This window comes from Wasmannia auropunctata, unplaced genomic scaffold, assembly GCF_000956235.1.
Source record: "Wasmannia auropunctata unplaced genomic scaffold, wasmannia.A_1.0 LD336088.1, whole genome shotgun sequence".
Classification (NCBI taxonomy): domain Eukaryota; kingdom Metazoa; phylum Arthropoda; class Insecta; order Hymenoptera; family Formicidae; genus Wasmannia; species Wasmannia auropunctata.
In genome coordinates, this window is record NW_012026802.1 from 3,221,980 (window position 1) to 3,247,961 (window position 25,982).

Sequence of the window (25,982 nt, forward strand, 5' to 3'; positions counted from 1 at the left end):
ATACATATATATAAAAAAAAAGCTCGCAGAAATATCGACGATTTCTGGCGATCGATCCTGCGATACGCGCGGAACGGGAGCGGACACAGGGGCAGTCCTGGCAACGTGGTGGGCTGACAGAAGGTATAGATTACGCTTCGCGCGTGCCTTTCGCGGCCTCTCGACGACGGCGCGGAGACGAGAGAACGCGACGAATTCGTAATAAAATAAAATTGTAGCACGTTTTGCTAGTCTCGCGTTTTTCACTCGCTCCCCGGATTGTACTTGTTGCGAAACACCTTTGTCCTCCTCCTCCTCCTCTCCGTCGGCCCGGCCCCGCGCGGACGGGCCGCGCTCATCTCGAGATATCCCGTCGGCCCTCGAGAAAAGGTACGTTATGCACGATATGATTGAAAGCTCGCTGGTCGCACGCTCTTTGGCATGATCATTGGCTGTCTTCCGGCAAGATCACGCTTATTGTTAGGAGAACCCTGCCGCTGGACCCGCGCCCATCGCGCGCATTTGGTTTCCTCACCTTAAATATCTGCCATAAAAATAGACGCGCCTCTATCGCAAAGTTTCCGTACGTCAGTCTCCTACCTACATGCCACTTCGGAGGATACGCAATTTCCCATTTACTTCTTCTCACTCTTTCTCCCCCCCCCCTTCCCCTCCCCTTCCCCCTCCCCCGTCGTCGTTCCCGATTCCAAGGAGTCTATTCTCGAAACCGTGCGGAAAGAGTTTCGCGCACGTGTGCGTGAATGAGAATCGAATCACTGTTCACTCAATGAGGAACGTGGTCTCATCGTCGGTGAACGTAGGAAATAATTTGCCGATTATCCGCGCTCATGCGCACGGTCTCGAGGATACCGTCGCGCTCGTCGGTTGGAAATAGGAGACTGGCGAGTAACAGACATCACCACATCGGAGAGATTTCCTAATAGTATAATAAACTATTAATACCGATGTATATTTCTCTCTTCTCTCTTTATACCTCTCGTTCGATAATTTACGATAATCTTTTCACAACGAGTATATTAGCGATACACAACCACTATACGATAATACGAAAATCGCAGGGCTCCGTTGAAATTGTTCCAAAGCCGAATCCGTCGGTGGATAAATTTATCTCCCAGTTATAGCTGACTTCTGTCAAGCCAAAGTACTGAGGCGGGTTTGATGCCAAAAGCAACACTGCTGCCGAATATAATCGATATCGCCTGTTCACTTCCGCTCGTCCGTAGTCAATTTCGAGTCAAATTCGCAGCCACGACGGTGATTTACCGGGAACGTCTCCCGAGAACGCTGATCGAGCGCGAAACGTCACATGCTAGCTCGCTGCTGCTCCGCGCAGCGTCGTCGTTTATTCTTAGATGATAAGACATCGCTTCTGCAGGGCGCGCGGCATTGGAATTTTGAGAAATGGATCGAACGGTATCTCTCGTGAATCAAAATGTTCCCGTAAGATTGGAGAGTGTAACAGTCGCGCGCGCGCGCGCGCGCGTGCGAGTGCCGGACGACGTCTCGCGGCGATAGAAAATAGACGAGAGACTCCGCGGCTTTCCACGTTTCTATGTACGTCATAAATCAAGATGAATGATACGATCCATCGGAATACCATGCCACCTCCGACAGATGCATCAATCTTCTCTAACATGTTAGGGGTGTCTCGCTCCAGTGGCAGTGACTTTTTGACCGCCGCTGTTCGTAAAAGCGGCCGAGGCTACTCGCGTTTTCCAGAACATACATTTGTCTCAGTCCGCTAAGGGCGTACGCGCCAATGATTTTTATATACAATTTGTGCGCGCGCGACGTATCGTTGGTATTGTAAAATCGAACAAAAGTTATTTAATTATTCATACCGTTCCATGTGTATATATATATATATCACGATTTAAAAATAAGAATAGAATTATCTTTAGGCATTGCCGCTTCGCTGTACGGCCCCCCGTGTCTTTATCGTTAAAACATTTTGATCGACAAATATCGCGACAATATAATCACAGATCATCTTACATTTGTCCACAATACATCTTTTCAATGACGAAAAAACTGTTCATTAAATTCGGAAGCTACAACGAAGTCCTGCGACTTACAAGATCCACATCGACCGACCGACCGTGCAAGAACATTTGATCAAATCCTCTTACGCGGCTGTTACGCGGAGAGAAACGATCGTATAGGAACAATCATTGCATCTTATTACGACATCTCGGCGTGACTTTACTGCATAACTGTACAAGGCGCTTCCAGGTTTGCTCGGAGGAAACATGATTGAGAAACCCAGAACATTGCTGCGGCGAGACAAAAATAACAATAATGATGATCTGATTTATTATAGCTGGCTCCCGAGAAATCAGGGCAGCGTTGCGGTAATAGGATCGGTAACAACGGCTGTCTTTTGTCGCTATGATTAATCCGCATAATAACGTCTCGCGTCTCGGATCGTTTCCCGCGTAAGATCGCCCGCATGGGGGAGATTTGCGCGAGAGACTCTGCCAGAAATATATATAACGAAACGAGAACGCGCGCACGCGAACGGATTAACTCGCCACGAGAGAGGACGAGCGTGCATTTCTGCGCGCGTAAACGGGCGAATCGTCGGAAATTGCTTCGCGATAACGCCAAGTTGTCGCTTACGATCGCTTATCGACGACGAGAGAGTTTGCAGAAATGTAAACATCGAGCGACGTGAGATTGTTCCAGCAATCCCATTTCTCTCTCGTACCGCAGCAGCATCCCGGAAAGTCCGACGGCCAAAGTTGCAAAGGGCAGGGGACGCACGGCTGTTTGTCTACTGTGTGTGTATGTCTGCGTGTATTCGTCTACATGTACTTGCTTGCGCACGATGGTCAAGATCGCTCATTGGCGGATGGAAGGCACGGGGTAAGGATATCAAAAGGGGGGATCGAGACTCGACGACGACGACGACGACGACAATGACGACGTTCGTCGCTCGCCGAGGAATCCGCGCGGATCGTCTTCGATCGCGTCGTCCGAACTATCGATCGTCGCCGGTCCAATCGCTCGCCGCCCACGCGGGCAGCGGCGTCTCGTATTCCCATCCCGGGCCGCAGTAACGCCACGCGTGCAGATACATCACCAGGTCCGACGGCTTCGGGTCCCTATACTTGACTTTGCACTCGTAGCAGTGCGGGTCGACGGTGACCTTGTCGTTGGCGAAAGTGGAATCCGGCGGTTCCGAGCCGGTCTGCGTTCCCACGGTGACTTTCAGAGATTCCTGCTGCGGCGGCGGCGGCGGCGGCGGCGGCTGCTGCTGTTGCTGTTGCTGTTGCTGTTGCTGCTGCGGTTGCTGCTGCTGCTGCTGCTCGTCCTCGACCAGACCCGGGGTGGACGACGGCGAGGAGCCGTTGTCCTTGTCGCTGCCGGAGCCCAGCATGCGCTCCTCCAACTCCAGCTTCGGCTTGAACAGGCTCATGTCGGAATCGCCGTCCATGCCAAGCCAATTCTCGGCGTTGTGAATGCTGATGAGATCCCGCACGAGCTCCTCGTCGGTCTTGCCGATGTTACCGCCCTTACCCTTGTGCGGGCCGAAGACCACGTGATTGTACAGGGGATCGTTCACCACGGGATAGCCGAGGTACTGCAGGTGCACGCGGATCTGGTGCATGCGCCCGGTTTGCGGCTTGCACAGCACCACCGACGACTTGCCGTTGTAGCTGAGACGCTTGAAGCGGGTGATGCAGTCCTTGCCCTTCTCGGAGACCTTGCACACGCCGATCTTGTAGGAGACGACCTCGATCGGCTCCGAGCAGATCACCTCCTCCTCGGGGAACTCACCCTCCACTCGGCACACGTACTGCTTGTGGACCTGAAATGTGAAGGTACGACGTACAGCATAGCGGTAGCGATTAGCGACGGAGGCCGTCGTCGCGGTGCGTCCGCACGCCAATGTTAAAGCGCCTCCGTCAACGACGGACGAGCGACGCCAGCTGCGCGCCAGCTTCTATAATGTTCCTTTTTTTCTCGCACATATCCGAGACGCACGCTTACGCAACCAACCTGTCGATTTCTTATTTGGTGCTCCATCTGCCTCGCCTTCTTCGGCGTTCTGCCGAACAGGAGAATGCCGCTCGTCAGCCGGTCCAGCCTGTGAATGGTCCTGAGGTTCTTCAAGTTGTACTCCTTCGCCAGGATAAAGACCACGGTGTTGTGCCGGTAACGACCGCATGGGTGCACCTGCGAATGGAGACGGGGTCAAGCCGTTTTTATTTTCGCATCTTTATACGCTCCGGTTAAGTCTGATACTCGCGCTGAACGCTGAGTGTGAAAAATGAAAATGGATCTAATCTAATTCCAGAATTGTCCAGAAATGCAAAACAGAAAGGAGATCGAGACCTCTCTATACGTAGCTTCGTCCCGAGTTCGAAGCGTTTCTTCCGCGTTTCACGCAAAACATCAAGTAACCAGAATATCTTCAGGAAATGAGAGGTCGACTGGTAAATTTACGGAGCTTACACCGCTTAATGAATGTACTAGGCGCCCATCGGCTTGTAGCCAATGTAAATTCGATGAAGCACAGAACACACGCATACACACACACACACGCGCGCGCGCGCGCTCGTACACGTACGCATCCACACAAGAGCGATCAACCCATTTCTCCTGGCGAATTCGGGACAAAAAGCAATCGCGTCTGTTAAAGGAAGGTCGATTCATCGTTTCGAATCGGCATGGCACAGGAACGGGGCGCGCTTTATGCATTCCGGCCGACAATGCGGATTTGTAGGTACAACGAGCCGGCTGGCTCTGGCTGACTAGCTGCGGCGGAACGTATCGGACTCTTCCTGACTCGATAAGTCCGCGCGTCTATCAGCACCACCACGATGCACGTACATATATATATATATATGCACAATAATGCACGTCGGAGCTATCGAACGCCCCCCAGCGATTCGGCGAACCGCTACAATAATCCGGCGATCGAAGGCACTCTTTTCTGCTCGCCGCCACAAAGATTTCACACCTTCCCCCTCCCCTCCCCCCTCCCGTCGCGGAATGAATTTCAAGAATGCAGTTCAGCAAGCGAACGAATCCCGAATTTTCAACGCTAACGTTATGCACAACAATTTTTCCCGGCCCAGTTTCTCGCCGCAGAAATCCAGAAACGTATGTATAATCGAATTTCTTTTTCCCGTCTCGCATTAATGTTAATTTTACTAATTTGAAACAAATTAATGTAATTAAAGTCTTATAAAATTGTAGCATGGTACATTTTGTTATTAAAGTGACTTAAGCGCGATGTTGAAAAAGTTTAATGACTTTCCCCCATTGTCGTAGGCCACGCAGGGAACGGTGAAGGGAACGAGGAAGCGAAAGCGGGTGCACGACAAAGTCGCGGTGCTCCGCGATTGCATAACGGTTTTAACGACGTCTGCACGCGAAAATTAATTCGGCCGATTGTCAGGCGGCCCCGAGAGGTCTCCTCGCGATGGAGCAAGAGGATGGGGGAAAAAAAGGTACTCGAGAGAAAGCGGGGAAGCGCGAAAGCGACCATTAAGTCGTGCATCGCGCTCGCCGAGTATCTTATACTCGCGCGTCGAATTATTTTTGCATTAATACCCGGCTGTTTTGTTGCGCAAGCTCTTGTTAACGATCCCCCCCCCCTTCCTTCAACCCTCTCTCTATTCCGAGGACGCCGGCCACCACCGCCGGTGCATTCGGTGACATTTGAGAGGAAAAGTGGCCGAGCTCGGTTTCGCCGAGCGATACGGCGCGCCGAGCTCGCCCGCTTGTAAGTATTTATCGCCGAGGCAAAGCCTCGCGGCCCGTCGTGGGCGAATAAAACTTGCAACCACTGCGGTGGCGCGCAACCAACGGTCCTGACGGCGAAAACGAGAAAAGAGAACGGGGGAAAAAAAAAGATATAAAGAGAAGGAAAAAAAAGAGTATACGTAAAGTCTCATAAGCCGGGGTCTCTCGCGCGAGCCCATCTTCTTTTTTGGACACCCTGGGACACGCTTTATTTTTCTCAGCAGGTGTACACGTCGCCGCGCGCGTTATTATCGTCGCGGATTGAAATAACCGAGACGAAAATTGCTGCGGAGTTGGAAAACGAAAAGAGGGAGACCGTTAAACTCGTTTCCGAGAGAAACCATCGTAACCGTTAATTCACGCCAATGAATCACCGATATCGCCGGTTTAATGCATCGGACTCGCGGTATTGCGTTTCACCCGCCGCGCGAAAACGCGATATGGGCGCCCCTCTGTCCTTTTACCTCTGCGTTGTTTTTACAGCAAAGTCCGCGAAGTGCGACATTATCGCGGAGCGGCAATAATAGCAGCGGAGTAAATTATCCGTGATTTGCGAGCGTCGTAATGCGCGCGATTAACATTTTAATAGTGAGTTTTATTCGCGCGGGCGCGCGGACCACGCCGTACTCCGCGTCGCGCAGACCGACGGACATTTAACGCGAGTTCGCCTGCGTGCGCGCGTAACTACTCTCCCTCTTTTTTTCCACGTGGTTCTTTTTTCCACGTGGACTTTTTTTCTTCTTTTGGTCATGATTGTTTCATATCGCGAAGTATGCATATACCAGGAGAGACCGTGGCCGGCCGAGGGTGAACGTCGAAACGTTGCATTTTAAAAAGGCGAAGCTCGTCAGAGAGACCCTTGGCATTTGACGCACACATCTGTCAACCGTGTTGTTTTGTTTAGTCACCGTCTGAAAAACGACTCGTTAGCGACGATTTAGTCGCCTTCCGCGCGTCGAGAAAGTAAGAGAAAGAGAGAGATGGAGAGAGAGAGAGAGAGAGGGGGGGAAATAAAAGAGAGCTAACGAAATCAGAAGGTCCGACATTGAAGGAGCGGAAGTCTGGAGCGCGCCTCCGGTTGGGACGCGCTAAAATTTAATTTAGGAGTACACTCAAATATGTATATTTAGACAAAGCGTTGGAAAAACTTCATCAGCGAGAGTGCAAAAGGACAGAGTCTGTGGGAATTCTAAATTTAACGGCGATAAGGACTTTAACCCCGCGCGAAAGCGTGCTCCAGGAATAATTTTCGCAGTAACAGATTACAGTTATACTTATAAAGGCAGCTTCTGGAATTTTTCACAGATGAGCTGGAACGAGCGGTGGCTCAGCGAGTATCAAGCGAATTGGCTGCGCCAAAAAAAAAAAAAACTGTCGAGGGAACATGCAAAAGAGAGTATCGTGTTTGCCATGCGTGTGCGAATGTGTATATGTGTGGTTGATGGACAATACGACAAACAATTTTTTGGCAGTACAGTTCTGGCAGTACACCACTTACAGGGATGGAGGCGGGCTTGTTGACCACGACGACGTCCTCGTCCATGTGTATCACCGTGATCGGCTCCGAGGTGACAGGCACCTCGTGTCTGCAACACACCAATCGCAACCAGCTTAACGTGGCTTTGTTCCGTTTGCGTTTACACGTCTCGCACACACGCAAACACACACACACACACACACACACACACACACACACACACACACACACGTACGTGGTGCACGTACGTAGATGTACACTTTTGCACACGCACACACATTCATACCCAGCCACACACATTTATTCATTTGTATACGCACACGCGATAGACGCATCGAAATGCCGGGTAATTGTCGCGCGAGTATAGACAGTACATCCGTGGGAAGTACCGTCGACCGACTTGGATTGGAGCTAAGCGGTGATCAAGTCCGACGTTGTAGGTATAATTACTGCGAGGAGAGACGGCTGGCGCGCCGCGGCCGATCGCCGATTGATAGTCTTATCGCGATTCCGTTGCCGGCAATCGGCAGTCAGCGCCCGCGCGCATGCACACGCCGCCGCTTTTTCGCGATTCTATCCAGGCACGGATCGATTGCATACACATCCCGACCGCAAAAGGCGGAAAAATCGCATGCCGTCGCGCCGACTGCGTTCCTACGCGCGCACGCCGGCATGCAAATACACGCGCGCCGCGCGCGCGTGCGAGGAGCCACAAGCCGGGTCGAGAATAGCATCGTGAAAATATATAGCTGCGCTTTTATCTAACGTTAAGGGTAAACGGACGAAGGAGGGAGGGAAGCTAGACAGAGAAACCGGAGCGAGGGGGGAAAAAAAACTGAAAAGAGAAAGAAGAAATAAATACGGCAGGTGGATGCACGTGCATGCGGCGGCCCCAATTATGAGTTCCATCTACCTAATGCATTTCCACTCCGCAAAACTACGGTCGCGCCCACTACGTGTCCTATGCACGTGCATTCTCTCCGCGCGAACAATAAGGAGACCTCGGCAAAGGGAAAAAACAAGTGCGATGAAAAGAGACGGGAGAGAGGGAGAAAAAGGGAGAACCTTCGGCGCATAGAGATTGGATTTGCAAAATCTTTCCCCGTCGCTTTACAAAGTGCCTCGTTCACGATAAATGGCGTTTGCGATGAAGGCCGGATAGCTGCGAATATCGGATAAAACACGTGACAAACAGAATTCAATTTGGCGAGCAAGACGTTCGTAAAACTTTATAAATTGCAACAACCGCCGCGACGAAAATCCCGGAGGGGGCCGACGACGACGCACCTCTCGAAAACTAATCGCGAATCGATGCGATCGTTATGCTCCGTTATTCTCACGCGAATTCGCAACCGGAATGGATTCGCGTAGACGTGCAGTGTGACGTATCGAAATCACGAAGGATGTTATTAAATCGCAAAAGTAGACCGAGGGCGAATTTAATGTAATGGCATTTCATATAGCTGTGCGAGAAGTTTGCTCCTCGAAAACGGTAAAATTGTACCCCTTCGGGATTATTAATCTAATCGTCCAGAGTTTAAATGGTGGAACGCGATTCACTTCGTCGACTTCTCTCATTACGTATCTCTTGTCATTATTACGTGCATTATACATTGACAAAAAAACCCACGATGTTAGTCACGCACTATACTATACTATTCTTTTACATAGCACTGCTCTATCGGTTACGCACAAGTATATCTATTGTTCTGTTTTTCCCACTTCAAGCGCGCAAGGTTGAAATGGAAAATCATTATTGTAAAAAAACCATCACGACAGATTACATATTGTATATACTTATCCTGAGGCACATAATCGAGCGCCTCTTACAGTTTCATTCGACACATTCTTCCGTTCCGTGTGTGTGCCCTCCTCGGGTTCTTTTCTTTAGGGAAAATAACTCACGTTTCGCAGAAGAGAGAGAGAGAGAGAAAGACAGAGCGCCGAAATGTACATACATACACTGTACGATGTGTACCGAAACCGAGAATAAGCAACTTCTATCTTCCAATTGGCTGACACGATATTATGCAACCTCACAACGAAAGGCAATAAATCGCTTCCGTCTCGTAAATCACATTTCCGCTCCAACATTTCGGGTTCGCCACTCTCAAAGTATCTTCGTTGTGCATACATACACGCAGCGTACGTACATGCGCGCGCGCGCGCTCGCGCGTACGCCGTACCTTAAAGTTCGCGACAGAATTTCGAAGCGTATCACATGAAGGGAACATTAAATCATATATGTATATTCTGTCCCGTCGAGATGGCGTCGGATAACACGTACACGGTACCCGCTCGCGAAGTGTAACGATTCTCTTATCCTATCTTTAGTAACACTAGCAAACTATTTCAGGTGCTTTGCCGCTTTCAGATTCCACTCTCTGTCGCTCTCGTTCGCCATTAATTTTAACAAACGGAAACTCGAATTCCATGTCGGATCGTATAACCGAGGTAACAATATGCAGAATTGCGGAATGTAGAATTAACATTATACGACAGATAATGTATCATAAATAAAGTGTCCAGAGAGAGACAGAAAGAGAGAGAGAGAGAGAGAGAGAGAGAGAGAGCAGCTGGTTTTCGTATCTCATACACGATCAAATTATATTTGACGCGACTACGAGTCGGCCATCACGTATGACACACCACCGCTTTTGTTTTTATCCGAAAGTCAGTCATTATTATTTTTTTTTTTTTTCTAAAAGCATTCTCGGGTTAACTATATATCCATTAAAATGTCGCGTGCCACGGCTCTTCGCCTAACCGCGGCGTCTCGCCGTCGTTCCTCGCGTGACATTCGAAAGGTGCGACGACGTAACAATCGGTTTGCGTGCCGCTCGTCGGTAGAAACGGCGACGTCCCTAAGTGCGCCTTCCAAATTTAACGCGGGTCACATGCCGCAGTGACACACACGCGTCTTCGCGCGCGGCCGCGAGATATACCTACGCACGACGAGAGCGCCGCTGGTACAGATCGCACCGGAGTGATGCAACACACAGCGCGGCGATATTATTGCCGGACCGAAATGCACGCGGGGGATTATTGTTCGTTAGGCGGCGGCGGCGACGACGAGATGGCCTACCGAATTTATTTTCGGCCGCGGTCGACCGCAATAAAGAGAATCGCGAAAACACCGCGCGCGCGATCCCGGTAAACACCAAATCCAAGAATATGATCGACAACAGACAGCGCGATGTACGTCGCTTTTAACGCCGATGCGTTAATTAATTTACACAGGGGCGATCGACCGTGACTGCAGGGAGGTCGCCGGGCGATAAGATCGCATTTGCTGGACCGATCTCGTTACACGCGGGGAGTCATTACATGAGGTTTTGCACAATTAATCAGAATGCATGTGGCGCGCGATGCGTTATCACGCGCGTGTTACCTTTCCCACCGGCTTCGTCGCGGATTAGAGATGTGGATGCGCGTTAATTGTACCGCGACGTCGGGGTCACGCGGAAAGGCCCGCCGCCGCGCCGGTTGATTGTTACAGCGCGCGTATACGCCTCTCGCGTACACGCATTTTCGTCGGGTGCATTTTCCGCGACCGCGCGACGCGCGCCGGTTGCGAAATAAACCCCGTATAGCCCGTGAACCCGACGAAATCGAGGAAGCGTACGGAAAATGATTTTATAATGAATGAATTTGGGGAAATTCCGGGTACTCCGCGCAGTTGTATAGGTAGTTCTATATATATGAATTGAATAATATTGACTCTGCGCGCGCGCACGGTCGACGCTGATGCAGGGCGTCCGATATTTTCCGTTTAAAACGAATGTTTATTTTGCCGATTTTAAATTCTATGCGAATCATATGCAACGTCCGTTCACCTAAATACGCTTTTGAAACGTGTGTCAGATAGTTCCATTACGTTTTATTTTTTACCGCGCTATTTGGCGATAAAATGTATAGAGATTTACGTCATAGTATAAATAGAAATGCATATAAAATTACACACAATGTATACATACATGTATATACATATATGTTATATTTCGCATATATTTCTATATACAGTCCTATTTAACTAAATAATATTGACTCTACTTTCGTAATCACGCGCATAATTACCGCATGCGTTCCACTGTGCGATTCGATGTTTACATAATCCGACATTTATTGCACTATTTCATAATGCGGAAAAAAAAATGCGGAAAATTTTTATGCCATCGGCTTTGCGCAGTCATCTGTACATGCGTTTACGCGTCTGCGTTCTTGTCAAAAAAAATTTGGAGCGTAATAGAGTTCGTGCATGCAATCTGCGCGCACATGCAGGAGCGCGCGGCAAATGCTGGAGAGAGCTTGCGACATTAAAATTTCAGGGCGCATAATTTTAGTGTAACAGCATCAATGGTAACGCGTGCGAGAGAAACGCCATACGCTTCGCATTACGCGGTCCGCGATACAGTCACCAACGGCCCTGCGCGCATTCTAATTAATATATGTATAATTCACGTAATTAATATATGAATGTAATCGCGCGTTCCGGCGCTGCCGCGCCGGTTGGCCCCGGTCGTGACCGATCATAACGGCAAACAGCGGGGGAGGGGGAAGGGTGGAAAGAGGGGAGAGAGGGGGGAGAGAGAGAGAGAGAGAAAGAGAAAGCAACATCTGGCTCCGGCCTAATTGTATCACTCCGTGTTTCGGAGCGGAGATTTCGCTTCCGAGGAGATTTCGCCGACTCGGCTAAATTTATGGTAACGATATTCTAACGAAATCAACGCGAGTCTCGTCGTGGGAATTCACCGTCGATCAACGTTTTGCGTAACGAGTCATCGTTGATCGTCAGTGCGCGGCCCGGATTAGCCTCTCGGCGAAACATCAGTCGGACTAATCTTGCCGAGTCAGTTTTTTTTGCTACGAGCGCGATTCCTAATCTTCGCAATGCGAAGAATTTTAAAGGAGCTATACGAGGGAAAATATCCATTCAATGCTAATGCCACTTCCAGACAATTGCATATTAATTATCGCGCCTTCATTACAATTTTAATGCCTCTATCGTAAAATTGCTTCCCAGCTGTCATTTGAGTTAACGACACATTCAATAAAATCGCGGTCTTTCATCGAGAATCGATGTGACTGCGGCACTACTACTACCTTCCCGCCGTCAGGCCAGTAACAACTTCATGAAACATCGATTCGGTCCAATACGCTTTAAGCGTGTCAAAGCGATCTCTGCTTATCGTAGAGAGACTGCGGCTAGTGACTGTTCAAATTCACCCGCACGTACTATCAAGTCGCTTGTCGAGATGAATACTCGTGTAATGTATAACGTGATTATCGGGAAACCGATCGGTCGGCTAGATGGACTTACATCGGCGGTTGATTGTCTACTTGGCGACGTCGACTTCCCGTAAGATCCTCTAATCGGCTATTCGGCTCCGTTGCGATTATCTCGGTTAATATTAACGATTCATAACAACTGTCCGAAACTGTAACCGTTATCTATACCGAATAATCGATTCGACCCAGAAGCATTTCAATCCAAAAGAGTTACGTACGAATAATGCTGTAATTACTAATGTTGTAATATATGCGCGGAAAGAAGAATTTTGCTGAATCCAGATCTGAAAATAATTTTTGTTCAATAATCAAAATATATTTGTGCGAAAGTCAAAATGATTGCTAGAATATATATCAAAATGTTTTATAGCAATACTTATCAGTTTTAACACTCCAATAAATTATTTTCATGATTCAACAAAAAGTTATTTTCAAATCTGTATTTAGCAAAATTTTTAAACCTTTTAACTTTTTAACAAAATCGTTCTTTCCGTGTGTATTTAACTATACATAATTATACAATATGTAACTGTATAATTAAAAATATATTTTGTCCAAGGCACGCAGAATAGTCCTGGAGATATTAAACTTAAATATATATATATATACGCCAACACAATTTTACTTTATCGCACGATCTACAGCCCCACTTTATTCCTGTGCAATTACCCGATTGTCCGCGAAATCGTTCAGTAAGTTCAGTTATCTCTCGAGAAAGAATTTTTCCCCGGACTCATTAGCTACTCTCTAAAGTAGCATCGCGCGCGCGATTTCGCTTCGTTAGGCCCAGACAGACAGGTCGATTCCAGGTGCCGCGGTTAAATTTCCCAAAGGCACAAAGGGCCGCGCGGACGTAAAACGATTATCGAGCGATATCAGACCGCGGGATAGACCTCGGCCCGGCGGCGGCGAAGTTCAGCAGCAAGCAGGTATTATAGATCGTTAATTCTGCCGGATTGCCGAGGCGAATCCCGGGGTCTTGTCACGGCGGAATGCGCTCTCGAGACACAGCCCCGGGAACACTTGGAATTTAGACACGAGCCCCGGCTCCCCGACACGGGCCGGCCCCCCGCCGCCGCCGCCGCCCGCCGCCGTGCCGTCGTGAAAGGAACAAGGCCGATTGACATAAAGGACCGTGGGGGGAATGCGGCCGAGTTAATTGCAGTTAGAAACTGTCAAGTTCTCCGAGAGAACTGGGCTACCTATGGCCTAGATCGCGTTTTCGAAAAACATGATAATGCACACTACGAATTTACGTCTTGTCGCGTTAAACGTTGATTTAAACGCGATCTTCGCATACAGCGACTGTCGATTGGATTGACGATTGGCGATTACTTTTCAATCAGAGCAAAGCAGTCACCGATCGAGATTAGGGATTGCCATTTAGACTATCGCCAATCACCAATCACAATCGCAATCCAATCGGCAATCGCTAGTGTGATTTAGCTTTAACAATCGTTCTCTCATTCAATCGTCTCTCTGTTAGCGGTGTATGCGACTACTTAAATAATTGATTTCACGTGTAAATCGCTAAGACACTGTCATACGACTAATCTCCGATGACATAACATTCAACATTACTAAAAAAAAAAAGAAAAATTCATAATGGCTCGTATATCATGCATTGTATAAGAAAAATAATTACCTCTCAATTTTATTCGCTTAAAAATACCGAGAATGCCAGACGATATATCCTTATTCAATGCTTCCAATATCCGATAAGCCGATATCCGCCGCTTGTTCAACGTCGCCAGACGAAAGTGCTTCTGACATATCATTAGAAAAAAACGTGGAGACGGCACGAGCGCAAAGACGCAAACAGATTATATCAACCCGGTCGGTCAACATCAGGGATTCCCCCCGCGACGCGGCCGCGGCGTCCGAATTAGAATTTCATGAGAATCCTCAATTAGTTTGGGCATGCATAGGTCGCTCCTATAGACACACAGACCGTAAGACGAGAGCCGGTGACTTCCTCCGGTAATAGACAGCGACTCCTTCTCGCCAATTTCAAATTGCGTCGTGACCGCTAAATCTACCGAGAGATTAATTCATCGCAAATTATACGTTAGCGCTGAGAGCGCGGTTAGCTGCCGTGAGAAAAAAAAACGGCCCTCGCGGTCGTTCCGCGAAGGAAGAAGGTAATCTTCTCTCTCTCCACCTAATCTCTCTGAAAAAAAAAAAAGAACGCGCCTTATCGCATTTTCTCACGATGCTCGTGAAAATTGGTATATAATAAGATATACCTCGCGCGATCGCGATATTAATCGCGCGTACCGCGAGGAAAAGTTCAGGCGCGATTCTGATGATTACGCATATTTGCAGAAATACGTTTCCCTCCCGCATATATGGATGCACTTAGGCTATAAGCAGTTTTATCCGTTCCGCCATCGCGTAATATTATTCAATTTTCGCGCGAGCTAGCCGGAAGGGTGTGCAGAAGAGGCGCTTTCGGCGAAACCCAAAGGCTCACGAGAGAGTAGGCGGTGTGCGGCGCAGAGAGGCGACGGCGGCGGGGGTGATACACGGGGGTGATAGAGAAGTGTGTCGCGGGTCGAGGGCGCGACTGGAGGTCCGGCGACAGGTTGATTTATTAGCGTGGACCGGGTGCACGATGGTATCGGGACGGAGGTCGGAGGTCGGGCACCTCCTCCTGCGCTTCACCCTCGTGTCCGCAGCACGTAAGGAGAGCGTCCGCGGGTGTCCTGCCTTATCGTTCGCAGATCGCGCATGGATTTCCATGCCTCCAGGGGTGCGCGGCGCCCGACGTTCTCCTCGGCTTGGCTGTTAAATCTGATTTATATGTACCCGCTCGTCCGACGTGACGTAAAAACTCGGGCAAAATCCCTCCATCCTCTTCTTTCATCACATTACATTGTTCCGCGCTCCAGATCTTTCCGTTGTTACAACCACATTACATCACCGTCTTAACACACATCTCGGTTGCGCACCCCTGCCCTCTCTAGCTTCTTGCACGGCGTCACGCGTCTTCGCGATCGATCTTCGCGCTGATTGCTCTCCGCGCGCCGATCGTGACTCGGCCGAATCCGCCGAGAGAGTCGATCAGAAAGCGGATATTAACCGTATTACTTCTTCAACGAACGTTACGACCGCGGCCCGGTCTTCCTTGCATTCCGCAAGACGTTCCGCGGGACGTTCGTTCCGCGTGGGAGGAGGAGACGGTGACATCGATCGATATTGCGAGAAGAAGCTCGGGAAGATTAATCGTTCGGAAGGCGGCGAGAGATGAAGGCGCCGGAGAGAGAAACGACGGCGGCATCCCATTCTACGCGCCGTTACGCTGCCGATGCATCGGCACGGGGACCAACTCTCCTGCGAAATTACACGGCGGCGCTGACGGTAGAAGCGGATCGTTCGCCTACGGAGAGAGGCTCTTCCGGCTAATTGAATCATCCCACCTAATTTCCCGCATCACCGAGAGGGACGCGCGCGCGAGAGAGCGCCCGTAACAACGTAGGTAGACCGGGACCGTTTTCCCGAGGAACGATCCCCGGAATGAAGGCCGGCGGGCGAACGGGCTCGGTGCTCGTCACGCCCACGAGTTTTCTCCAAAGACCCTTTTGAGAGGCTATTCTGAACCATCGATCGCGGATACCCACGGACATTCAGGGGACATTAATTGAAAAATGGTAACGGAAAAACGACGCGTCTGTGCCACGCTGAGGTGTCCGACTCCGACATGCCGCACTCGATCGTCGTGCGAGCTATTATTTCTGACAATATACATGTATATGTACATCGAACGCGCGCTCGCTATGTGTGCGCGACGAAACCTTCAGATCTCTATCTCGCCGTTTCCACGAGTTAATAATTAGCTACTCGGCCACGGCCACGTTCTGCAGATAATAATCGAATCACCGTGCAATTTCCATTCTACTTAACATAGACCTTCTGTTTCTTGTCACTTGATATGAGTAAAACTTCTTCCCTATTGCCCGCGACGGATCAGGGACGCGTTTTTCTCTAACGCGAATGGCTGAAAAAACGCGATAACGTGCTCTACGGCGCCTCTCTCGTTACATCAATTACCGCGACGAGACTACGTGATCGAGCGTTCGCGGAATCGATTAACTCGCATCCTCGTGTGCGGAAGATAGAGAATGGAAGAGAGAGAGAGAGAGAGAGACAGAGAGACACAAGGACTCACATCGGCGATTCGGCGTCGCAAACATCGCGTTGTTTACTTGGTGATTCACGGCTACTTTAGGGAACGATTTCCCAGATTCATGCGATCGGAATCGACAGGTGCCGACGCACGGTGATGGATGTCCGCGAATGGAGCGCCGGTTGCGAAAGCCGATTTCACGTTATCCAGCCGTATCGAAGCGCGATTACGACACGGACGATTGTGTCCTTCGCGTTCATCTGCAGCACACCGTCGAATGTGCGAGCGACGTGTCGTGTCCTTCGAGCCGCTGTTTCAGCTTTCTCGCCCTCAAGGCGAGATTACCGAAGTCGTTTCTCCGCCGCGAATCCCCCCCCGAGGGAGGACACGCTATTAGAAGGGGAAACACCGGGAGCACTCTTTCCTTCGTCCTCGAGTTACGGACGCAGCTCGAGGAATTCCACGGCAGTGATCAAACGGCGATTCGAACGGATGATGTCAGCTTAGGATTCTTTTTTCGAGGAAAAAAAGAACGGTGCAACGATAAGCCCGGAGATATAACGTTTTTCGAGGAAAACAATCTACAGACCGGCCCGTCGTCTAATTTTATTCTTCAGCTAATTAATTAGCAACACGTATACCAAATGAGATGACGGTTAGGCGCGCATCTCTTGAGTAAGGTGCAATTATTTTGCAGGAACAATATGCAAGGAGTAACTGTGGTAACGCGCGAAGCCGCGTCGCCATGCGGATGAGACACTTTCCTTTGCGCGAAAATTCACAGTGCGTTCCCTCGAGCGCATTCCCGCCGGGGAAATGCTCTTCTTCGCGAGCGTGACAATGGGCGCTTGCGAAATTTTCGCACGTCACATACGCCGGTAGCACGATGCACGCGGGTGCATACCCGAGACGTGACAACAACAACGTGGCGCATATAGTCGTCACCGACGGCACAGGTGCATGGTATTGCGGACCGCCAATTTACTTTCCATCCACCGCCTCCGCAATTGTTCGGCTATCGTAACAATCCGCGATCGCGATGGTTCGGCGATGTTGCTCCTCCTCCCCTTCTTCCCCCCCCCCCCCTCCACATCTCCATATTTGTATTACGTCTTTATACAACGCGCGCGTAACATAATTGCTCCGATAACGACAAATACGAGGCGGCCGGGAGCTAACCGCCGCTGGTCGCGCCGATGCATCGCCGACTCCCACCGGCTGACCCAGTTTACATATTTGTGATCCCGTTTTAATTGCGGAGTCTCGCGCTCCCGCGAGAGTGCGGGAAAGACAACGTACCTATACATACGCGTGTGGTCCCGACGCGGTATCGCGCGTCGATCAACGACGTTTCGGCGCACTCGAGCGATCGAGCGCGTTCTAATTGCGAAGAATCACACGGTGTTCGGTTCGCTCGCGCGTCGAAGAGAATCCTCCTCAAAGAGGACTTCGCGTGACCGAGAAAGGAGGGTTTTCCCACCTTATCTCCTTTTTTTCTTCTCGATCACCCGATGACGTCACGCGATGCATCTCATTGTTTATTACTAGGCGGCTATATAGGCGACTATTCTGCACTCCGGCCGGCCTTCACCCGGTTAACTTCGTTCGCCCGTCGGAAACTCAATCGACGCGCGGAGAGACCCCGTCGTCGTCTCTGACGAGGCACGTTTCACCGGTCGTTTTAGCTTGCGCGCCGTGTCGACGTGAAAAATCGACGTGGAAAGAAAATTATCGTTCTCTCGTGAGCGACGAATTAACTCCGGAATTTGCCATTATAATGACGGCGCGGAGACACGCGGCGAGATGTAGGACACACCGCGAGAGTGTGGTCCGCGTGTCACGAGCGCCCGCCTGAAAAGTACAATTGCCGGGATAATTGCTGGAATTACCCATGCAAGTATACGGAGCGGACCTCGTATTAGCCGCGCGCGAGACGTGAAATAATTTAATCCAGCTTCCGTAACGTCAGCGAGAACTCGTCGCTGCGCTCCGCGACGAAATGACGACGTCGAGGAGGAGCGAGAGAGTTATATTTCATTCGCGTTTTTTTCTTTTTTTTTTGCTTCCTAATTCGAAATACGCTGCATTCATCTTCGCGAGACGTTCGCTGCAGAATCTCGAGGCTCCTCCGCGCGACTTATCTCGGAGCGACTCGGAGCAGAAGCTACCGGTGGCGCGCATCCACGTTCCTGCGATAACCGCGTCGATAAGCGTCGAGCCTCGTTGAGCGTTGGCACGTTTAAAAACGCGCTCGAGAGCGCGCGAGAGAGAGAGAGAGAGAAACGCGTGTGCGCTCGTGGCATATTAGATTCTTATATATCCGTGCCAAGGATAATCACACTCGTCCCGGCCATGTGGTTCCCGGCCTCGTGCGCACGAGGAGGATCCTCTTATCTGCACACCGCTCCGAGTAAGGAGAGGCGGATGATTTACGAGTTCGTTGGACCTACCCGCCGCGCCTTTCGACCGCACGCCATCGTTGCGCGCGTTTCCTGCGCGCGGTCACCCTCGTCCCTAGACCACTTCGTGGATTCGCGCTCATCTTATTTTACTTTAAAAAGCCAAAAGGGACGCGCGCGTTCGCGCGCCAAAGTACCCCCCCCCCTCTCTCTTTCTCTCTCTCGTGGCTTCGCGAAATATATATAACACAGACGCTTATATATACGATAGCGCGATAGGATACTCTCTCTCCGCTTCCGTCCATCTTCCCGCATTGCGAATAACAGATGCGCGCTCTGGCGTGAGCGAATTAAACCGTTTATACATGGATTATGCATTTTAGACTTCTGTTCCAAGCACCGCTGTAATCCCGGCACTAATCCCATGTTGCCCGCTTTAGCTGAGCCGCTTTCCACGCATGCGTTTCCGTCTCGTGTAAATCAACTAAATTTGATCCGCATTAGATACCTCCCCGCAATAATATAACGTAACGCGCAAACACAGCTCGCCCCCGGACTGGCTGTCGATCGCATTTCGTTACATCATACCTAACCCCCTCCCCCCTCCCCCCCTCATATACACCCTAGACGAGCACATAACGTAAAAATCTATGTGCGAGAATAAGGATAATCCTTCTTAGCGCGATATAACTTGTCGATCACAATGATACATTACAATTTTGCGCGGGGGCGAAACAAGCTTTATAAACGGATAACCCGGAAATTCCCGAAATTAAACCCGCTCTCATTTGCGCGCGCCTGACAAGGTTCGCCAAATTCCCGGGGCTCTTCCGAAATCAAAGTAAATTCCTGCGGAAGCTAACCTGGATTTATACGGGGCCAATAGGCTTCGTTAAATATGTACGAGCGGGCGCTTGCCCGACGTCGGCCGAAATTCCCGCGTCGACCGATAAACAAGCTTCCACCCGGAGAAAAAGTGGATTTAAAGCGGCACCGAGAAATCCCGACGTTGTGTGTCGTGTGTCGTGTATCGGTAAATGAATAAAGGGGAAACGTGCCTCTTTTATCGAGTAACAAGTATACAGCACGCGCGCTGGTATTATGAAATGCCATTTTAAATTATGCGCCTGCGATCTACTGAACTCCGTTTCAAGAAGAAAAAAAAAACGACAAAAAAAACAGCAAATAGTATCCGCTTTTGCGATCCACGATATTGCGTATATTCGCGACCAAATAAGTAGCGAACGGTTCTTAAATGGAAGCGGAACGCAACATTCCTGTGAAAGCGCTGCAGTTTTTCCCCAGCAGCACCGACGACGGCGACGTGCCGTTCGATGTTGTCGATCTTCGCGATTCAATCAAACTTTAGTCGCGAGTCGACGACGTTTTTTTCTCAACAATATAGTCGCTTGACATTTTCCGCGAGAAATCGCGAGGACAGACTCTCGTGTCGGCGGCGACGACGACGACGACGACGACGACATGCGACAACGGTTGGCAAACGCGAAAATCAATTACACGACGCGAGGAGAAGGGCGAGACGTATGTCACACGTACGGCCGGGCTGATTCACGTCGTCGGAACGTTCAACGTACCTGTGGACGACGTTAGCCAGGAGATCGTTGTGCCGTAACCTGTAATCGACGTCCACCTTTTGATAGTTGACCGTCAGGGTGCCGGCGCGAATACATCTCTCGTATTCCTCGGCTGGATGGGCACGGAATTCCCTCGCGAAGACCTCCAGGATCTTCTCGCCGACCCATCGACCTTTCGTGAATGTCGTGAAGGTGAAGTAATAGGGATATACCTTACGGAGACCTGAAACACACACCAGCGCCAGGGACGACCATGAAGACCGATAAGAGACGGAGAAAACGATAATTACTTCGAATTCCCGTAAGCCCGCGTCTTTAAATGTCACGAGGTTTAACGGGGCTATATTAGCTACGTTACGAAACGATTCGCGCGATCGCCGCGGGGCACTCGTCCGCAATTAATCGGAGATTAGCATCCAAGTTGGCGGTGCCGAGAGCGAGCGTGCTCCCAAGGCGAACCGGGCGAATGTTGAATTACGCGAATATAATGCCTTGGAAGCGGAATCACGTAATAAATCACGCCGCGCCGCGGATACGTAAAAATGTCGCTGTTATTTGCGAATCTATTACCGTCGGGTCCCGCTCCAAGGCTGATTGCTTTCGCGGGCGAAATTCACGTCAAGATTAACATAAAATCGATTGCGTTTCTTTCTCTTTCGTATCTTTTTTTCTCCCCCCGGATAAAGAAGAAGAAAAGGGCATATTTAAATTTCTGGAACATCCTGTTACTCCGATAGCGATTGACTTGGAGATTCGTGATTCAAACGCTTCTTGCGCGGACCGCGTTATTTCCGGATTTCACTTTTTCCCTCCCTCTCTCTCTCTCTCTCTCTCTCTCTCTCTGTCTCTTGCTCTCTCGCATTAAGTGGAAATTAATCCGTCAGTTCGAATCTTCGTTACGCGTCACCTTCAAATGAGATTTTCGCCCAGAGAGAAAAGCCAGACGAGTCGGGAAGTTGATTAATAAGCCCGGATAAGAGGAATAATTTTCTCAGTTTCTTCGCGCGAGAGAGAGAGAGAAAGAAAGAAAGAGAGAGGAAGATTCCCGGCACAGGATTAATGAAAGATATACAGCACTTTATAAATTCATGCACGCGCCATATCACTCTCGCTTGATTGAACAATTTGATATTTTTATAAAAATTGTATTCTCTGATATGTTCTACATACGTTCTTCTGTCGCTCTCCATTCTCGTGTAATTATATTACGCGCGTCGATACCGAAACAGTTAAATCGAGTAGCTAGAACGTAAACATTCTATACCGGTCGTTACCGGCTTGAGGGAGACACTCCTGAGAATTTTACGACCTCGAAATGGCTCCCTTCACTGTCCATCAGCCGCCCTGAGGTTAGTGCGCCACGTTTCGAAACGTGGCACGTCGCACTTGGACAAGTCTTTCGCTTCGAGATTCGTGTCGAGTAATTTTCCTTGTTGTTTTCCGGCCAAAAGAGAAATAAATATCGAGGGAGGGGGAGGGAGGCTTGATTAATGTTCCGTCGCGTCCGGTCGTGTCAAAGGCCTTTTTTAAATGTTTTTCCACTAGAAAACCGTTGTTTAAAAGACAGCCTGCCTATAGGCGATTAACGAACGTTTGACATTTGAAATGAAAAGAGCGTGGAATTACTCTCCGCGCTTCATATCACGTTTGGCATAAATGTTTCGTTACAACAAAAAAAGAAGAGATATACCTATTTTTCAACTCAGTTTCCACACGTATTCCTTAACGACAAGGAAGCGAAGCTATACAGTGCTGCCGCAATTTTCAACTGTATACATCCGAGGCGGAAGAATTAATTTATTCCAACTAGTCGAGTCTCCTCTTGCGGGAGCAGAAATAACGGGAGTGCGGGCGTTACACACAAAGACTTTTCAAGTGGTCGACGAAGGAAAATTGGAGGCGGAGAACAAAAACGCATTCGTGTCAAAGAGACCGCACGCGGTTGTATTCCGCCGGATGAGCCGGCGAGGGTTTGACCTTTTGTGTGAGATCGAATCGGCGCGCCGAGAAGAGAAGAGATCCTGAATAAACAGAAACACAGTTTCCCGCGACGACGGGAGGGAAAACCCTCGTCGTATTCTCGCCCGACTGAGAAGTTACTTTAATTAAATTGCCTTCGGAACGCCGACGACCGGGCACTCGACGTGCGGCACTCTTCGCCGGAGGCAGAAAAGGAGGCGGGCAGGTCATTTGACAATCGAAATGTCTCGAAAGAGCTAGCCATGCTCTCAGGGCGTTCTCCGGCACGGACCGGAGTGAACGATTGATCCCTCTCGGGCTTTCGGGCTTTCGAAGGAATAGAACCATCGGGACGCGGTCGTTTAGCCGAGGGCTCTTCTCGAGAAGCGGAAGGAAATCGTCCTCGCGCATACGAGGGGGAGGGGAAAAAAAAGGAACAAGAGAGAAGGAGAGAAGAAAAGGGAAGCGGGCAAGAAAGGAAAAAAGAAGATTAGGCAGTCTGCTTATAGACCGTAAAGAAGAGAGCTTTCCCTCGACCGTCGTCGTCCCGAGAAATATATCATCTTCAGCGAGGAATTCGCGTCATGGAGACGTTCGAAGTACACGTTGATATAAATTGACGATAAAAGAAAAAATTTGCTACAACATTGTCGACATACACCGCATCGAGCATATTTTTTTTTTATATATAATCGTACAACAAAATATCCTCGATGTAATAAGAACGTAACAATTATTTAATTCTTCGAGAAGTATCGTCCGGTATACGTCGCAATTAACCGTAAAAAATCGCTTTTCCCTCGGTTCGTTTATTCTCAGACGATCGTCGATTCTATCGAATCGTCCCGCGCAACCGTGGCTTAAAGTAATTACGGCGCTATTACACACCAATGGGACACGACCGCCGTATTCATTGCAGCGAGCCAGTAATTGCCCCCGATGTCGAGGTTGTTCCCGAGGCTCCCCCGGACATCTTACCTCCGACAACTGCAATACTTTCTTTGCTCTCTTTATACCTCTACCCGACATCGCGCTCGAGTATCTCCTCGTCCTTTCCGTTTTGCTCTGTAACATTATCCGCGCTCTCGGTTTCTCCCGTCGATACTCCGCGCACGGAAAATCCGTCGGCACGCCCGCGGAATTTCGCCTCTCTGAAATCTCTTCCCTTGTCGATGGCGAGATATCCTCTCTCTCGGCCCTCGCATCCTGCCCGATGTACGTGGGGAGTTGATTTTCGAGAAACACTGAGCCGGAAAAATGAAAATGTCAAGCAATCTGAGAAGGGAGCGTACTTTTCTGAGAAGGGAGTGCTTCGGGAGTGCTCACTCCGTTGTAAAAGAGCTAAAATCATTGTGCTCGATAGGATCGTTGTACAACTAATTTCAATAATAATGTTATACTCCATATTTCAACTAATTTTATATAATTATGAGCTAAAATTTTTATAATTATTTTATCTTATGAGCTGAACTTTAATGAAGTTAATCATCGAGATATTTGGCGAATAAAAGACATAACGAATATAGATGGAGATTATACTTAATCTCAAGGAGTTAAAATAAATTTTTAAATATTACTCGGTCTAAAGCTTAACTCAAATTTCATCTTATCTTATTTCTAATATTATCAAAATATATAATTACTGATGTATAACATAAGATGTGTAGCATAATGTAATATAATTTAGATTTAATATCAGGTTACCGCGCTAAAAGTCCGTTAAATCAGTCTCAAGTTCCCTCCAAAATAGAGCGTCCTACTCTGCTTTTTATTCGAACTTTAAGTTAAGGGAGCTACTAATTTCGTACAAAACAGAGTGTGATTCCTGGTATCGATTATCGGCCGCATCAAGCCGTGCTTTCAGAAAGTCAGAGGGGAAACGAAGCCACGTCTCCTCGTCGTGAGTCAGCTCACGGGGGTTACGGAGGGCTCCGGGGGGTGACCCGAGCCCTAACGTCCCGCCCGTCTGGGAACGACGCCTTGTTTTACGAGTAGCAAACCAATGGCGGTGTCGTCGTAGGCCGCTTTGGGTTTCATTCGCTATCGATCGTGCTCCACACACAACCTGGCACTCCGCTCCGTGTATACGCACGGCCGCTTTTACAACGGGGAGTAAACACCCTCCCGTTGCAACTCCCGGCTCGTCCGGACTCGCATTTTTGCAGAGACCCTCTTCTCTCTCTCTCTCTCTCTCTCTCTCTCTCTCTCTCTCTCTCTCTCTCTCTCTCTCTCTCTCTCTCTCTCTCTCTCTCTCTCTCTCTCTCTCTCTCTCTCTCTCTCTCTCTCTCTCTCTCACCATTTTCTCCGTTCGAATGCTTTGCGCACAGCTGATCACGACAACAACCGCGCTCTCGTGATATGTTTGATCGAATTATACAATGTAAAGAAATTCTCGAAAGATTGCAAAAAAATAGCGAGAAAATGCGTTTCACTTTCCTTTCGGAAAACATTAACGCTTTTCTTGGTTATATAGCATAATAATAACGATATTTTCAGGAGCACGGAAAAAAAATTGCTGTTGCCACAACCTAATAATTGTGATAATTTTCGCCTATCAATTTAGAAGAGTTATAGGAACTAAAATACTTTGGAAGTGATTTATATGTATAGTTAACTGAACTCTCAGCCTCAATGTTGTGACGTGCAACTATATCATATATATCTCTCAATCATACTATTTGTTGTACAGACCATACTAGAGAGATAACAATTATGCTTCGGTTGAGGCAACCACATATATGAAGATATTCTAACCGAATATTATTTATCCTAAGCACTACGGTTGTGACAACCGTACTGATGAGCATACCTTAACAGATGAATGCCATGTAACATCAATATAACTTAAATTCACATGCATTTCTTTTCCAAACATAGAAAATATTGTTGTAACATCCACAGCAATTTTTTCCGTGAGCACTCTAATTTAAGCAATTTAATAATCAATTGAATATATTTCTCTATTTCCAATTGAATAAATTTATCTATTTATTTCTAGGTAGAGATTTCATTTATTTATTTATCTACTCGGATATAATTCACGATCGGGCGAAACACGATCGAAGAGGAGACCTCGGCAAGAGAAGGTTTCCCGCGGGAGAAATCCAGCGAAAATAATCGCACGTCCCTGCGAAATTCATGGGCGGTGTACCGGCGAAGTGGTACCTGGATATTACTAAATATTTGACACCGAGTTTTCTGGCGAAGATTGTAAATAATGTTTCACGACCGGAAAAGTTCTTAATGGCGTTACGCACCCGTATGTAGATGTATGGTAAACTTTGCGTATATATTGTAACACATCGCAAAAATGCATCGCCACAAGATGTAAAACATACGCGCGGAATATGTACGTGTATGTGAGTGTGTGTGTGTGTGTGTGT

At 48.9% G+C, this 25,982-nt stretch overlaps 1 protein-coding gene across 1 annotated transcript in view; it reads right to left on the reverse strand.

The window, feature by feature from the left end:
- Positions 1 to 1,911: 1,911 nt before the first annotated feature.
- LOC105448293 (RNA pseudouridylate synthase domain-containing protein 2-like) overlaps positions 1,912 to 25,982 on the reverse strand; it is a 120,329-nt gene continuing 96,258 nt past the window's right edge. Inside the window, exons 5-8 of the mRNA XM_011686795.1 lie at positions 20,641 to 20,863; positions 7,253 to 7,340; positions 4,003 to 4,179; positions 1,912 to 3,811 (exon numbers count right to left, since the gene is read on the reverse strand). Coding sequence (XP_011685097.1) covers positions 2,981 to 3,811; positions 4,003 to 4,179; positions 7,253 to 7,340; positions 20,641 to 20,863 — 1,319 coding nt within the window. The 3' untranslated portion in view covers positions 1,912 to 2,980. The remainder of the gene's footprint in view (positions 3,812 to 4,002; positions 4,180 to 7,252; positions 7,341 to 20,640; positions 20,864 to 25,982) is intronic.